The sequence below is a fragment of the Canis lupus genome, chromosome 15 (assembly GCF_048164855.1).
Source record: "Canis lupus baileyi chromosome 15, mCanLup2.hap1, whole genome shotgun sequence".
Taxonomy (NCBI): domain Eukaryota; kingdom Metazoa; phylum Chordata; class Mammalia; order Carnivora; family Canidae; genus Canis; species Canis lupus.
Genome location: NC_132852.1, coordinates 53238025 through 53255020, shown reverse-complemented (window position 1 = coordinate 53255020; position 16996 = coordinate 53238025). Strand labels below are relative to the sequence as shown.

Sequence of the window (16996 nt, the reverse complement as noted above, 5' to 3'; positions counted from 1 at the left end):
CATGATCCCGAAGTCCTGGGATCGAGTCCTACATCGGGCTCCCTGCATGGAGCCTGCTTCTCCCTCTGCCTATGTCTCTGCCTCTCTGTCTCTTATGAATAAATAAATAATATCTTTAAAAATAATAAATAAAATCTTTAAAAAATAATAATAATAAAATAAAATCTAGGATTCAGTGGCTTTTAACATATCCACACAGTTGTGTGATCATCCCCACATTTATAGGGCATTTTTATGACCCTGCAAGCAACCCCTGTACCCAAGAGCACTCCCTTCCAAGCCCTAGTAAACTATCAGTCTACTTTTGATGACTATGGATTTGCCTATTCTGAATATTTTATCCAAGTGGAATCATAATAAGTGGTCTTTTGTGGCTGTTGTCTTTGACTTAACCTAATTTGAATATATGTGCTGCCGAAGCAAGCACTGACTTAGCCTTATCTTTTCAATGTTCATCCATGTTATAGCATGAATCAGTGTTTCATTCCTCTTTACAGCTAATTATGACATATAATGGAATATCACATTTTGCTTATCTATTCATCAGTTGATGGACATCCAGCCTCGAGTCTCTAGTTCCTTTTTGACTACCATGAATAATTCTGCTATGAACATTAATGCACAATCTTTGTTCTTGTTTTTTTTTAAGATTTATTTATTTATTTTAGAGAGAGAGAGTGTACAGTGCGGAGGGCAGAGGGAGAAGGAGAGAAAATCTCAAACAGATTCTATGTCGAGTGCAGAGGCTGACATGGGGCTCAATCTCACAACCCTGAGATCATAACTTGAGCCAAAATCAAGAGTCAGGCAGTTAAGTGATGGCCCCACCCAAGCACCCCAATGTACTAGTTTTTGTGTGAACATGTTTTCATTCCTGTTGGGTAAATACCAGAAATATAATTGCTAAGACATATGGAAACACTATGTTTAACCTTTTAAGATACTGCCAGATTGCTTAGCAAATGGGCTTCACTAGTTCACGTTCCCACCAGCAGTGCATGCGGGTTCCAGTTTTTCCACTTCCATGCCAACACATGCTACTGTCTATCATTTGGTTTTAGCCATCTTAATGGCTATAAAGTGGTGTTTCATTGTGGTTTCGGTTTGCATTTCCCTAATGGCTATCCCCCAGAGAAATTTTAACTCCACAGTTACACTGTAGATCTTCTTATATATTGTGGGCCTGTAAAGGACTACAAACCATTATAATATTTATTTTTTCTAGCACCACACCCAAGAACCAGTTTTTATCCCCTCGGGGGCAATATTACTGCCAATGAGAATGCATATATTAGCCCAGTAAGTTACATGGCCAAACCCAAAGTCCAGGGGTGTCAAGGAAATTCAGTGGGAAGAACTGTAAAGGCACATGGCAAAGGAGTGGGCACATAGAGAAGAGATTTGAGGCAATGACATAGGCATCTTCCCCTTGCAGATCTTGGATGAGGTGGAGAAACGGCGAGGCATCTCTCCTGCCCTGGTGCAGCCCCTTATGAGGAGTGTCATGGAAGCTCCTTTCCCAGCACTGGGCAAAACCATCATTGTCAAGAACTTCTTGCCAGGATCAGGAACTGAGGTAAGCCAACAGACTCCTATTGTCTCTTAGAGGAGAGAATGGCCCAGACCAAGTGGGCTGTCACATCACTGAATGTGACATTAGACATCGTAAAATCCACCCTAAGTCCTGTCCATCCATTCCACGATTCAGTCACAGAGAGCAACCCCCAGAGCTATGCCATGGCAGCACATAGTGTTTCTTTGCATGGCATTGGCCTTACAGTTAGGGACCTGCATTGAACATCCTTAGCTTCTCTTACTAGCCCATTACATTCATAGATTGTATTGGAACCTATTTACCTTTTTGGTCTCTGTCACCTCTTATAATTTCATAATGTAAAACAGATTATTTTCAGGGAAGACAAGCTTAGGTACTACTTTTGATTCACCTGTTTAGGACTTTGAGGTACGCCTCCTTCCTTGACTGGATTGGAATTTAATGCAGAACTTTTTTTTCATCTTTCCCATTCCCTTTATATGGCTCTGTGGATATCACTAGGCAGATCCCATTCAGCCTCGAGTCTCTAGTTCCAAGAGCCCTTGAAAAAGCAGGTCACTTCTGGAGACAGGAGAAGGGTAAGAATAAGTGGGGTATTCTGGAATAATTCAATTTCCCAGAACAGAAAGAAGTGTTCTCCATGTTGCTGGGGAACCCTACACTATCCTTATGCCAGGTGCAGATGGCTTGGCCATGGAGATGTTGACATTATTGAGCCCCACTATGTGTACAGCACTGGGCAGGTGCCATACTCGGAGTAAATCACCAGTCTCTGCTCACTGTGAAGGAGCCAGCTATTTATAGAGAAAAACACACATGTGAGCAATGACTTGAGATAAATTCAAGAACATTTCAGCAAGTACAGAATGAGAAGATGTGCCCACTAAGTGTACAAGCTGTAAGACACATCCTAAGGGAAGGATTGGTATAAGGTGGGGTTTATTGAGAAATGCCTTCTAGAGGAGATGAATCTTGAAAGTGCTGCCTGGATCTGTTGGTCCTTCTGTGTGATCCTGTGACTCCATTCCAGCAGGTGATATTCCTGGTGAGGCAGAGACACTTTCCTATGGGACTCTAAATGATAGGACATCAACCATAATGAACTCCTGGGGAGGGGGGCAGTCCCAACACATCACTATCAGGCAGAGCTTCCAAGCTTTGGGGCCCAGGGCCATTGGTCCTGCCATCCCGTCTCCCCAGCTCCATCTGAACTTTCCTTACCCTCCACTGTGAGACAGAGTTCGTACCAAGTCTACCTGCCCCTGCCCCCCAGGGTCCTAGAAGCTTTCTTCTCCCCAATCACTTTGGCCTTCCCTGTTTTCTTTCCCTTTTCTCCTGAGGACCTCAGAGCCACAGGCCTGGGGTGCGGCCCCTCCTCATGGCTGCCCTATTCTCTGGCAGGTGATTGAACTGTGCCGCCCCCTGGACTCCAGGCTGGAACATGTAGACTTTGAGTCCCTCTTCTCCTCTCTCAGCGTCCGCCACCTGCTCTGTGTTTTCGCCTCCCTGCTTCTGGAGAGGAGGGTCATCTTCATCGCAGACAAGCTCAGGTACCAATCTTGGCTACTTCTGCTAAAGTGTCTGCCTGACAGTCTTAAACTGTCTAGATTGTGCAGGGCAGGTGACTGCCTGGGACTACAAAGGAAACACCTCTTGAGGGAAGAGGGCAGGTCAGCGGGCTGCAAGGCCTGGAGGTTTAAGAGGCACACGAGTTCTGTAAAGCACAGGTAAGCCTGTGCTTCTGTGCACTACTTATCTGATATTCTGGCTGCCTTTCATTCATCCTGCTGTGTGCTAGGCACTCTGCTATGCGCTAAAGGGATGAGAGTAAAAGAGCAGAGCTGTACTCAAGAGTTTTCGGTCCCGGTGGGCCGGAGGTTGGGGGATGGAGGGCAGAGAAGGGAGCAGGACACCGGGTACTATGCTGTAAAGGCTTACTAGAGCAGTGTGTTCTAGAACCAAGGAGGGCTCTCATTCAGAGGAGACCAGTTTTGGCTGAGTCCTAAGACTAAGAGCAAGTAGAAAGCACACTCCAGGCTGAGGTACACAGGCAAGGATACAGGAGGCCGAGCATGTCACCTTCAGAAACTGGAAAGCCATTCACGGTGGCTAAGCAGAGTGGCAGGCAGAGCAGGAGGCAAGGAGCCAAGGTTCACAGAGGGTTGCAGGGCCATGCTTCAGCACAGATGGATCCCAAAGGCAGCCCTTCCTCTCAGTGTTGAAATAAGTTACATAGAACCACACACACCTGCTCATGGCTTGGTAGGATGCCCCCCATGTCCAAAGGGTCACATTCAATGATTTGCAAAGCCCAAATCAGAGAAGAGCCAGAGGGGATGCAGATAGGCATTGGAGTGAATGAACTTTAAAAATAAAAAGAATTCCTGGCTTTTTCATCACTTCACAATACTGAATCAGAGCCTTCTTTGCTTCGGAACTAAGGGCACGGCAGCACAGGTGGTGACTGCCACTCCAGGAAGGGCTGAGATGTGGGGTCTGGCCAGAGATAGACCTGACAACCAGGGAAAGCAGATGAGGCCAACCAAGGAGTCCATCTGGAAAGAAGAAATACCAAAAACACAAAAGTAGAAGAACTCTGATTTGGAGAGGAAATATGACTCCCAAATCTGGAAAACACAAGGGAAGGAAGAAGAACAGGGAAAGAAGAACGGAAAGGACAGAAGGTATGAATGTGGAGCTCATCAGGAACATGGTAGGAAATGGAATCCAGTCCTCTCCTCCCACTCCAGCCCATCTGGTCATCTCAGTGATACTCCTCTTTGGACAGCAGCCATTTGGCTATTCCCAGCTTGCTCCCAGCCCAGTTTTTAGCGAGCTATTCACTTTTACTGTCATGCTTATTGCACTCCCTGTGCACTGGGGTCCGCTGCGGAAGCAGGCCGACTCTCAGCCTGCAGCTGGTGCTGGGCACTGGGGAATTCAGACTGGAGAGTTCTAAGGTTGGGGCTCTGGAAGCTAAAGATGAGTAATAACCCTTCAGTGACCGGGGTCGGATTTCATCTAGATGCTGTCTGTATTCTCTGGAAGCCCTCACTTTGTCCCCCGGAAGTAGAATTCTCAGGCTCAACCTGGGGGAGGGGAACGTAGTGGATCTCAGAAAGGCCCATGCAAGAAGTAAAGGCCAGCCATGTAAACCTGCTGCCCGCCCAGACTGGAGATAGGGCCGAACAGTCCCACGAGGAGCTTGCTTCCTGGGTTGAAGATGGGAAGCTTGGGAAGGTGCAGCCTGAGAGAATGTCTAGGAAGATGGGCGTGGCTGGAGAGGAGCGTGCCCTCTCCTGGCTTCCCTCCCTGGCAAAGTATCCAAGTATCATCTATTTTTCTTGTCAAAGTACAATGAGAGAGAAGGTGGGAACAGAAAGGGTCAAAGACAGATGCATCCTTTAAGGACACCAGAGGGGACGAGTCAGGCTTCAGGTGCTGAGACACCAGGAAACACTCGTTACAAAGATGTCTGGGAAGGGACCACCACTCCCTCCTGCCTGGACAGATTTCTGGGTTGACAGGCTGAAGCCCCTCCCCCAGAGCTGCTCTAACAGGAGACAAAGGAAAGCGAAGAAACTGCCGTCCCTGTGAATGGACTGTGCCCAGTGGTGGCTGCATCTGGGTTAGCTCTCCCAGCCCCTCCCCTCCTGTCCTGGGGCAGCTTTATTGGGGTGTCGTCGATGTTGTCTGACTGGAGGGGACTTCGGAGTGTCTCTCCTCGCCCCACCTTCCATGATGCCTGATATTCTGCTCTTAGAGATTGAGTCCCTTGGAACAGCAGATGCCCACGAGCAGGGGTAAAATGCTGGCTGTGGCTGCTGCACAGACAGGGCTAACTTCGGTTCTCTCCTTGGGTCCAGAGCCAGGCCACTGTGCAGTTAACTACTCTGTGTGTGTGTGTGCGTGTGTGTGTGTGTGTGTGTGTTTATAGCTTTCAGACTTGCACATTCATCTCATCACAAAGGACGCAGGGGCTGAGGGTGCTCCTAGGAGGAAGGAGGATGCCTGAATGTCCTCAGTGGTGGGCGCTGGGGCTCCTCATTTATGAAACCAGTGCTCATCTGCACCCAGGCCCCTCATCACTGAGACTTGATATGGCTCCTGTGTCACCTTGTCCCCAAAGGCAGCCCATGCTCTTCTTGTGACAGATGGCTCAAAGGGTTCTCTCTTGCCCAGTACATTCTCTTTCCATCCGGTAAGCATTCCAGGCAGACCTGAAGAGGTGGAAAAATAAATAAATAAAAGGCCCACAGAGTGGAGGCAGGAAAAGAAAGAAACAGCATGAGCAAGCCTGCCGACAGTAATAACATGGCCACCACAAGGTGGACTGGAATGTCATCTCTGGGCCAGGCTCTCGGAAGGGTTTGACTTGTGTTCTTTCAGGCTCCTGACAACTCAGTCAGAAAGCATTTATTGTTAGGAAACTAAGGAGCACACAGAGGTTAAGTCACTTTGCTCTGAACAGCCAGTGGTTAGTGGGAGAGTTGGGACACAGGCAGCCTGGCTCCAGAGAAGATGAGAAGGGAGGAGGAGGAGCAGGCCACGTGGTGGGGGTGGGTGGGTGAAGGGCAGTGCCTGTGACCCCTTTAACAGAATACATAAGGAAAGTCTTTTTTAAAACATGCCATTGAGGGATCCCTGGGTGGCGCAGCGGTTTGGCGCCTGCCTTTGGCCCAGGGCGCGATCCTGGAGACCCGGGATCGAATCCCACATCGGGCTCCCGGTGCATGGAGCCTGCTTCTCCCTCTGCCTGTGTCTCTGCCTCTCTCTCTCTCTCTGTGACTATCATAAAAAAAAAAAAAAAAAAAAAAAAAAAAAACATGCCATTGAGGGCAGCCCCGGTGGCGCAGCGGTTTGGCGCTGCCTGCAGTCTGGGGTGTGATCCTGGAGACCCGGGATCGAGGCCTACATCAGGCTCCCTGCATGGAGCCTGCTTCTCCCTCTGCCTCTCTCTCTCTCTGTGTCTCTATGAATAAATAAATAAAATCTTAAAAAAATAAAACAATAAAACATGCCATTGAGACCCTATTTGTGCTTGGCAGGCAGGCTTGTATTGTGTACTGAAGAAGCCAAGACCTCCATGCTTTTCTCCCTAGAACCTCCCTCCCTTACGGCCTTCAGCTGGGACCCAGTTAGTCAGGTGGAGCTGGGCGACCCCACAGTCTTTCCAAGCTCTGAAATTCTCCCAACTCCCTGGGCCAGAGTGCCCCGGGCCTCTGATAACTGAGGAAGAACCTGCTAATGGCCCCATTCCTGCCCCACGACCCACCTCCTCAGGCATCCTGTGCTTTCCAGAGTGTCCCAGGGGACGACTTGGGGGATGACCACCTCATGTGCCCATCTGTGCAATGGGGGAGAGGACTATCTAATTCCTGCAGGACCCCTCCAACTCAAATGCTGTGTGATGCCATGAACATGCTGTTGAGAGAAAGTCAGTGCTAACACCCCACATCTCCCCATGCTCCCCAGGCTCACTCTTCTCCTGGCCTCATCTGGTTCAGTAAAAATCACCTGTGCAGCCTGTCCCTGCTACTGTGGCCTCCCTTAGAGTGGTTCTAATCCTGGACTCTTCAGAGCTGGTGTGATGCCCCAGTAACTGTGTGTGCTCCTTTAATGCCCCTCTACATGTGACTTGGGTTAGAGTTAAATACCATGTTGTGAGTCCTTTCCAGGATTCCCAGGCCTCTCTCTAGGCTATGCTCAGAAGTCGGGATGCCTCTGCACCTCCTTTTGCAGCCTACACTCTGTACTTCTGGAGGCCTCAGGGTTGGGGCTCTCTGACCTTTAATTGTAACCCCTTCCCTGATAGGGTAGTCTGGCTCACCTGTAAGAAAGTGACACAGGGGCAGCCCAGGTGGCTCAGCGGTTTAGCGCCACCTTCAGTCCAGGGCGTGATCCCAGAGACCCGGGATGGAGTCCCATGTCAGGCTCCGAGTCCCTGCATGGAGCCTGCTTCTCCCTCTGCCTGTGTCTCTGCCTCTGTGTGTGTGTGTGTGTGTGTGTGTCTATGAGTGAATAAATAAAATCTTAAAAAAGAAAAAAAGTGACATGGCTGGAGCTCAGTCAGTGGAGCATGTGACTCTTGATCTTAGGGTTGTAAGTTTGAGCCCCACGTTAGTGTAGAGATTACTTAAAAATAAAATCTTAAAAAAAAAAGAAAGTGACATAGCTGGTGATCAAAGCGCAGAAACTCCACCATAGAACATCATGAGTGAAAAAGCCAGAACCCATCTTCCCTCTTCCAGCCTGCTCTGCTGGGGTGTCCCTCCAGGAGGAATCTCCATCCACCTAATGCTGTCTGATTTACCGGCAAAGAGCCAGAAGGAATTGAAGGGTTCTTTGGCTAGACCATGACAAACTAGAGCTTGGGGGACAGTGGCTGGCTGCAAGTCGTCTGAGTTGGGAAAGCCTACCAAGAGAGACTTCCACATATGCTCCCATGGGGGCTTTCATCCTCATCACCAGGCACAGTACTGCACATGCCATGTGTGATCCCATTTCCAGCCCTGTTCAGCTAGAAGTGAAAACAAGCCTCCACAGTCTTCTAATTCTCCCCAACCTTTGTGAGACCGCAGAACACATGAGTGCAGGACCTGCCACGAGCTCAGTGAGTGGCCGCATGGCAGCCATTGTGGACGTGAGCCTGCATTTGGCCTGTGGTTCCCCCACCCCCACCCCTTGCTAGTCAGTCTGCCCACTGCAAGAGGAAGTAGCTGGGACTTGTGGCAAATACTGAATGAGTTATAAAAGGGTTTTTAAGTCGAGCCAAAAATCTATCAAATTTAGAATAACATTTTTGCTCCGTTTCATCTTCAGGGTGGACACTGAGTGTTTCTTAAGGCACTGTCAAGCCAAAGTTTGACAGATGCAAAAGAAAGAATGTTGTTGTGATGGCTCGTTCTGTTGTCATAGCAACCCAAATAAATATTTTCTTATACCCCTTTCTTCATTTCCCCAATGATAAACATTTGTTTTTTATTTTATTAATTTCAATTCCCAACATTCTGACTAATCTACAGACCAGGCCGAATAATAAAGTCAGAGCTGCACATAAACAAATTTGTCCAAAAGTTTTATGGAACAATGTTTTTGTTGTTGTTGTTTTTAATTTTATTTATTTATTCACAAGAGACACAGGCAGAGGGAGAAGCAGGCTCCTCACAGGGAACCCGATGTAGGACTCAATCCCAGGACCCCAGGATCACTACCTGAGCCAAAGGCAGATGCTCAACCGCTGAGCTACCCAGGTGTCCCTATGGCACAAAGTTTTTAACATTTTTTAAAGGTTTTATTTATTTATTCATGAGAGACACAGCAAGAGAGAGAGAGAGAGAGAGACAGGCAGAGGGAAAAGCAGGCTCCATGCAGGGAGCCCGATGCAGGACTCAATCCCAGGACTCTGGGATCATGACCTGAGCCAAAGGCAGATACTAAGCCACTGAGCCACCTAGGGATCCCCACAAAATTTTTAACATTCAAGAAATTTCCTTTTTATCTTTTTATTTAGAGTATATGAAGATTGTAAGCCAAATGAGTACTGATAAGTAGGATTAGGTGGTCGAATCTTGATAAATAGTGGAGTTTGCCCTTAGCTTCGGCACATGAGCAACTGCACAGATGAGTTCCTAGGTAGCTATGCACCTTCATTTTTTTATGTGCTCCTTTTTGCTTTTTTTTTTTAAATCAGTTTCTGTAAGCCTAAATGGGGATTCCCTGTCCTGTCTAGAATCAGTTGTGCTCGGCGATGTTTGCCATCTCAGAAAAAGGTAGGGTAGGGGCACCTGGGTGGCTCCATCGGTTAATTGTCTGCCTTTGGCTCAGGTCACGATCCCAGAATCCTGGGATCCACTCCTGCATATCTATCTCTCTCTCAAATAAATAAATATAATCTTTAAAATAAAGGAAAAGGTAGAGTTTGTGAACATGCCCTCTCTAGGCAGAACAGCTGCCCAAGGCCTATCTGCAAGGTGGTCTGACGTCCAAAATACTACTTCAGAAGTCCTCAGAGTGGCTAACAGTCTTAGAGGTACATATATTTAATTCAGCAAAACCCTAAGCAAAACACAACTTAGTAACATAATGGCATCAGTCTGATTAAATATTAAATATATGAACAGCAAGAAGATAACATTTGGAGCAAGATTTATTTATTCTTAAAGATTTTATATATATTCCTGAGAGACACAGAGAGGGGCAAAGACATAGGCAGAGGGAGAAGCAGGCTCCCTGCAGGGAGCCTGATGTGGGACTCGATCTGGGGACTCCAGGATCAAGCCCTGAGCCAAAGACAGAAACACTTAACTGCCAAACCACTCAGGCATCCCTGGAGCAAGATTTAGAGACTAGCATAACCACAATTGTCTTCTACCTCAGACCCATCACTAGCAAAATATTGGGCTAAAAACTTGTTCCAGATCTTCCATCAGGGTCACATGCTCCCAGGCTGTGCTTGTTTGTGTTGCCACCTTTATGTGGAGCTCACTGCAAGGACTCAAAACCTCTCTGGTACTTTTATCTATTAGTTTGTCCGAGGCAACTTCACTACTCTTCTGTCCTGTCTCCACTAATGAGCCTTGGATTATCTTCTGATGGCCCTGGTTCTTTTCACTTTGCAGCTATTTCTAGTGCCTGGTTTTCTCTCTCATAGATTTGTAGTTTGTAAACATTAAACATGGAAGAAAGGATGCGTGGGTGTCTCAAATGGCTAAGCCTCTGCCTTCAGCTCATGTCATCATCTCAGGGTCTTGGGATTGAGTGGAGTCCCTCAACTTGGGCTTCCTGCACAGTGGGGAGTCTGCTTTCACATCCCCCTCTACCCCTCCCCCTAGCTTATGCTCTCTCTTGCTCAATCTCTCAAATAAATAAATAAAATCTTTAAAAAAAATAAAGCTGGAAGGAAGTTAGAAATTATCTAGGCCACTCTACTTATTTTACAGATGAGGAAGTTCAGGGCTTTTACCTGAGATCATACAGAGGGTAGCAGAGCCCATTTTCTTGAGGCCCAGCCTATGTTTTTTTAAAGTTTGGCAACATGTTACTTCCAGGTGTGAAAGTACAGTGATGGAAATATGGTAGCTGGTGCATGTGACATCCACCTCCCATTAGGTCTCCCCAAGTACCAGACCAGACTGAAGTTTGCCTTTTGCTCATATTCCTGGGAATAATAGATACACTAGCAGAGATACTTTGCTTGGGATACCAACAGATGCTGATGGGATCATTCTTCAAATTCCTGGGGAGTCTAACTTAGCAAACACATTGTTTACTTTTCTGGTAGCATTTTAGAGAAGGCTCTGTGTTCAGTTCTTACTGGTTCCTAGATAAATTGGAAGGTTGCTGAGCATAGTAACCCCACATATAGCAACAGAGGTTTGCTAGCAGCCAGAACCAAAGTGTCTTCCCTAGGAGAACTTCAGTACACACAAGTGCATCCTGATGGCTCTAGACTAGTGCTTCAGCCCTTATGGGGCACCACCAAATAGCAAAGCATTCTGGGACCTGACTCTTCTCCTCTGTGCGCTTCTTTAAACCCTGTGGCCCAGCCAGCCTCCCACATGGGCATCACCTCCCTCCCCTCCTTCTGTACAAATCGATCACAGCTGTACGCTAGTGTTGCTTTCCTCTACCCCCACAGTAACGAGAGCCAGCTGCGAGGGCTCTGGTCCTAGGACTTCCTCCAAAACATTGCCTCTCCTCCAGCCAGCAGATGCTCAGGAAAGCTGTGTGGCAAGCACACTTGAAAAGTTATCCACAGTGTCGCCCAAACCAAAGCCTGTTCTTTCATATTCCTAAGAGACCACCCATCCTAGCAGTGCCCACACCTCACCCCTCATGGAAGGTTCCTCTAGCCTTTTTGAGCCTGGGAATAAAATTCCATTAGCACTTGCATTAGAGACTGAGAAAAACACAAACTACACTCAAAATAATCCCATCTTTTTCTCCTCTACCATTTATTTTGGGGGAACAGTTGTCACTATACAATTTGCAGAATTCGACCTTTCCTCCTAGTGTTTCAAGAGGGAGAGGTGGGTTTTTTTTTTCCAGCATATTGATGTGGGCTAATAAGCGAGAGGAATGAGCCACTCCTCAAACACTGCCCACCTGTTGTCATGAGCGCCCTATGCTCCATATGTGCCTGCCAGTGAGGTGCTAATGATAGCCAGGTGTGAAACATTTGGCTCCAGCTGCAACAGCACATCAGATGATTTAAAAACCAACAAACAAAAACCACTTGTTAGGAGACATAGCAGAGGCAGCACCTACCTAGTGGTCAGCAGCGTACCCAGCTAAGTTGTCATCTTTGGTCCCCATCAATATTGAATTCATTTGTCCTTTCATTCAGTGCATTCCAGTGGCATAAAAGAATTCAATCTTTCTGGAACATTTATTCATCCACTGTGTGTATCTGGCTAGTGCTGGCATTGCTTATCATTCTTCCTGACCTGTTCCAACTGCCTTCCTCATCCAGCCGGTTCCCACTCTGCAGCTGAACAGGGATAGCGGGGAGTCTCCCAGAGCTGCTGGACTGCCTAGGCCTCCCCTAGGAGCCACAGGGTGCTCTGGCCACAGAGAGAAGCCAGCAACTGATTACACTTTCTCATTCCAGGGATGAGGCTGCAAGAAAGCAAGAGGGCAGAAGGCATTTTCTTTGAGTTGGAAAAAAAAAGTTAAACACATTTATTTTTCTATCTCAGTGATTGAGGAAACCACAAAGGCTTCACACTATGCCTCTTCATGCCTCCATTCCTCTCCTCGTGGCTCTCCCCACCCCATTGCAGAGGTCAGCTTCCTCCCGGTCTTTTTAGCTATTAAAATTTGTAAGAAGGGTGGTGCCTGGCCAGTTTAGTCAGTAGAGCATGGGACTCTTGATCTCAGCATTGTGAGTCCAAGCCCCATAGTAGGTGTAAAGCTTCCAAGAAAAAAAAAAAAAAAAAAAAAAAAAAAAGATTCAAAATAAGATGAACTCCATCTGTAAGGTGGCTCTGTGTCTAAAATTCTGTGATCCTATAATTTCCCTGGGGTCAAAAGTGCTTAAACCACAACTCTGAAAATGCTTCAGTGTGAGCACTGCATTTGAATTCTCTGTTAGGGAGCAAGTGGAAGTGAAAAGCTTCAGAGACTGCTGACATGGGCTCTGCATGACAGCTCCCACCGCCGCAGCCCACGCAGGAGCCACACTTCTTCCACGTCACATTTAAGAGCTTATAGCAAATGTGCTATCAGAAGAGATGGGTTTTAATCCATGAGGCTCCATTCAGGGAATTCTTTCTTCCAGTCCTTAAAGTCCCCCTGGTCACTTGGGGATGAAAGCCAACATCCTCGTAAAACATGGAACATACCAGAATTCCTTTTTTTTTTTAAAGATTTTATTTATTTATTCATGAGAGACACACAGAGAAGCAGAGACATAGGCAGAGGGAAAAGCAGGCTCCATACAGGGAGCCTGACATGGGACTCTGTCCTGGGACTTGATCCTGAGACTCTGGGACCATGCCCTGAGCCAAAGTCAGACACACTCAACCACTGAGCCACTCAGGCATCCCACATACCAGAATTCCAACTGAACTATCACTGTCCACCTGCCTCCAGCCTCCTGTTCTATGGTCCAAATCATTGACGTCAGACCCTTTTAACTGCAGGCCGTGTCATGAGAAATGCCTCTCACGTTCAGACTTAATGCAAACACCACATGCAAGCACACAGGTAGTCACTTACACCTGGAACAAAATGCAGCATACTCTCTTCTCATCTATTTTTTTGGTATTTCTAATGCTGATTACAGCCCACTAAAATTATTTCAGGACTCAGTAATGGGCTGCAGGGTGTAGTCTGAGAAGACCTGTTTTAGCCCAACTATCCCCTTTTTATTTTAACATCCTAGTTTCCTCAGCTGTGTCCTCACAACTGTAGTATGCGAGCGAGCAGATCAACTTTGTATACTGCTCACACAGTGACAGATTAGTCCTAAAATTTAAAAGTTTTAGAACAAGGTAAATTCCACACATTCAGTGATCAAGAAAAAACATTTTTGTAAGATTTTATTCATGAGAGACACACAGAGAGGCAGAGAGACAGGCAGAGGGAGAAGCAGGCTCCATGCATGGAGCCCGATGTGGGATTCAACCCTGTGCCCCAGGATCACACCCTGAGCCAAAGGCAGAAAGGTTCAACCGCTGAGCCACCCAGGTGTCCCAGTGATCAAGGAAATTAAACACAAAGGGTGAGCAAGTCACTAACAGTATTTACATTCCAGAATATCTAAGAGAAAGGGATGCCGGGCAGCCGGGTGGCTCAGCGGTTTAGCGCCGCCTTCAGCCCAGGGTGTGATCTTGGAGACTGGGGATGGAGGCCGGGTCGGGCTCCCTGCATGGAGCCTGCTTCTCCCTCTGCCTGTGTCTCTGCCTCTCTCTCTCTCTCTCATGAATAAATAATAAAATGAAATCTTTAAAAAAAAAAAAAAAGATAAATGGATGCCTTAGGAAAAATGCATTGGGAAACAAAGAAAGTCATTTGACTGCCTTTATAGAGATACTTGCTTGATTGCAGCACTCTGGCACAGAATTCCAAAGTATGCCTGCCTGTATAGGTGCTTGACGTCAGTGGAATCCAGTAAGGAAGCATTCATCTATCCGGCTCTGCTCCCTTGCAGTTATGCCTAACAGAGCAGAGCTGAGAACTGGTGCAAACACTCAAACAAAATGCTGGTTACAGGGCCTGTGCCCTGCGGAAGATGCAATATAATCAGAGGAGAACCCAGAGGAGGCCCTTGCCTATATTTTATTCTTACAGATATTTCTAACAAGCTTCTGAAGTTTTAAATCCCATGGCATTTTAGAAACAGCATATTAGAATGGGAGCAGAGAGGGTCTGCCCTCAGCAGGCTCACCAGTGACAAGAAAATGCAGGGAAGAAGAGAAAGTCAGCTCTTGCTCACCTGGAGAGGCTGCTGGGCATCCCTGTGTGTGGCACGGTGGGGCTGACATTCCAGCTGATAGTCCCGGGTAATCCAGCTAGTCATCTATGCATGAACCCAGGATCCGCGCAGAGCACGGGGGATAGGGATCACAGGAGCTCGGGGCTTGCCAATAAAGGCTGTTCCATGATTGTTCTTCTTTAAGGGAGACTCCCAGTGTTGTTATTTTTTTAAGTTTTGAATGCTGGGTAAGGGGTAACTGTACATGAGTTTCACTTTTACACAACAGAGCCTTGGAGCTGACTGCTGCCATATAAATACCAGAGTTGCCCCATTTCTTTTGATTGCACCTAGGTGTTCATGCTTGGCTGAGCAAATGTGTGGAAGAGAACAAAGAGAAAGCTAGTGTTAGAATATAGAAGCATAAGAAATTCATAAGCATCCATGAGAAAAGAGACTTTAGTTGATATAGAAGGGTTTTAGGAAAGAGGGGTGGAAGTGAATGATCAAAATGTCACAAGAATGTAGCTCACGTGTGAAGGAACACTAGCAAAAATTAGCTGAGGCATGAAATTCATCCTTCTAGCTGTGTCTTAAAGCCTCACATAGGCTCCATGTGCCTGGATAATCTGTGTTAGGACTGTGTTACATAATGTACCTAATACGTGTATGACACCTTTTCTGACAAACATGCCTATGGGATGGAGTGCCCACATTTCTCTCCAGCCTCCTCCACGGAGGCTGCCCACCCTGTGAGGCTGAGCAGGCCCTGTCCAGAGCTTTCCCTGAATCTGCCCCATCTCCCCTTCTCTACCTTCTGCTGTAGCACGCTGTCCAAGTGCTGCCACGCCATGGTGGCTGTCATCTACCCCTTCACCTGGCACCACACCTACATCCCCGTGCTGCCACCTGCCATGATCGACATCGTCTGCTCACCAACCCCCTTCCTCATCGGGCTGCTCACCAGCTCACTGCCGCTGCTCAGGGAGCTTCCACTGGAAGAGGTGAGCTCTGGGGACATCCCTATTCCCTTCTGGTGGGGACCAGAGGGTAGAGGGGAGGTGCTGGCTAAGGCACCGCAAGCATGCCACGTCAGAGGATACAACCCCCAAGCCTGCTTCAGTAGATCCTTGGTGACTGCAAATTCAGTTTTCTCTAAATGAACCCACTGGCCTGAACACCCATGGAGAAAGGCAACAATCCACAACTTAGCCAGATGTTAAAACACTTGATCTGTAAGTAGCCATCCACCCTATCCTGCCCTCCCACCTCTTTCCAACACTGAGGAAGAAAGCACACAGGAGCTAACAATTGCTGGAATTTATATTTGGACTAATAACAAAGCTGATGAAGATGGCGCCCCTACAAACACTGATGTGAAAAAAGACAGTCACTAAAATGTTTTTAATGATCCCCTTCTGGGTTTTCAGGTTACACCCACATGAGGAAAGTCCTACCTGGCATTTCTGTGGGTCTTTAGCCCCAGTCCCTTCCTCTAAATAATCTCTATCCCATGTACTGATGTCTCCCAGCAGTCAGCAAGGGAACCATAGGGGCCTAAATGATACCACTAACTTCTGAATCCCCAGGGGAACGCCTGTCCCTGAAATTCATCCCAAGCCCCCAGATGTGGCTCCTCTAATTGCCTAGGTAGGCCTAAAGTATTCACCAGCACATACAGGTCTTTGAGCATGTGTTTCTGAACGGCAAGGAGTTTGGGTACCCTGTGATTCCTGCAATGGCTCAGTTTAACCCCACGTGTGTGTTTGAGAAGAAAGGAGAGAGCTGCCTCAGCTCCTGGATATGTACATCATCTGGGATGTATTACAGTCTGTGTTTCCAGCTGTTGGTGAAAACATGGTGGCTGTGCAGGCCTGTGCTCTTCCTCCATCATAGCCAGTGGCCCATGCTGAGACCTGAAAGAAGCCCTGACTTGCCTCTCTAAGCCCCTGCAGCTTGATTGTACTCTCTAGTTGGATCCACTCCTCTGGGTTCCTCTCCTCCTCTCCCACTAAGAGAAATGACAAGGCCAAGTGGGTAGCTGGGAGGAGAGAGACCCTTAGGAGTGGGAAGTACAGAGTTGAATGGAATGGAATAATGGGCCCTATAGCATCTTTCGCCCACCTCTAAAAACCCACACACTAAAAATCCATCCCAGAGCCTCTGCCTTAGCCAGACTGGGAACGGGGCAAGGAGTCCAGTCTGTGGTAGACACATGGCCCAGCCTGTGGTTTCAGTGTTGAAAGCATGCAATTCTGGAAAGCTCTTCTCCACCCCCTACCTCCCCTCTTCATCATTTGTGGCTACAGTGGCAACGTCAGGAAACCACAAATGGGCCACTCCACCTTCCACCCCAGCTGCCTGTCTGGATGCCAAGAAGGAAGAAGGCTAAGAGTCTATCACTATACCCTGGAAGCCCTGGTGACAGTAATCAGCCCTTTTCCTCATCTTGCAGGTCCTTGTGGTCGACCTCGTCAATAATCGCTTCCTCAGACAGGTGAGTAAAAAGGCCAGCTTCGGGG

The 16996-nt window shown here is 47.5% G+C and overlaps 1 protein-coding gene across 8 annotated transcripts in view; it reads left to right on the top strand.

Annotated features, from left to right (window-relative positions):
* DENND2A (DENN domain containing 2A) overlaps positions 1-16996 on the top strand; it is a 103004-nt gene that overhangs the window by 72398 nt on the left and 13610 nt on the right. For 6 of the 8 annotated variants that reach the window (XM_072777437.1, XM_072777439.1, XM_072777434.1 and 3 more), the window contains 4 exons: positions 1436-1576; positions 2957-3105; positions 15301-15478; positions 16930-16971. In XM_072777437.1, coding sequence (XP_072633538.1) covers positions 1436-1576; positions 2957-3105; positions 15301-15478; positions 16930-16971 — 510 coding nt within the window. The remainder of the gene's footprint in view (positions 1-1435; positions 1577-2956; positions 3106-15300; positions 15479-16929; positions 16972-16996) is intronic. The other 2 variants (XM_072777440.1, XM_072777435.1) reach the window with 1 other exon arrangement.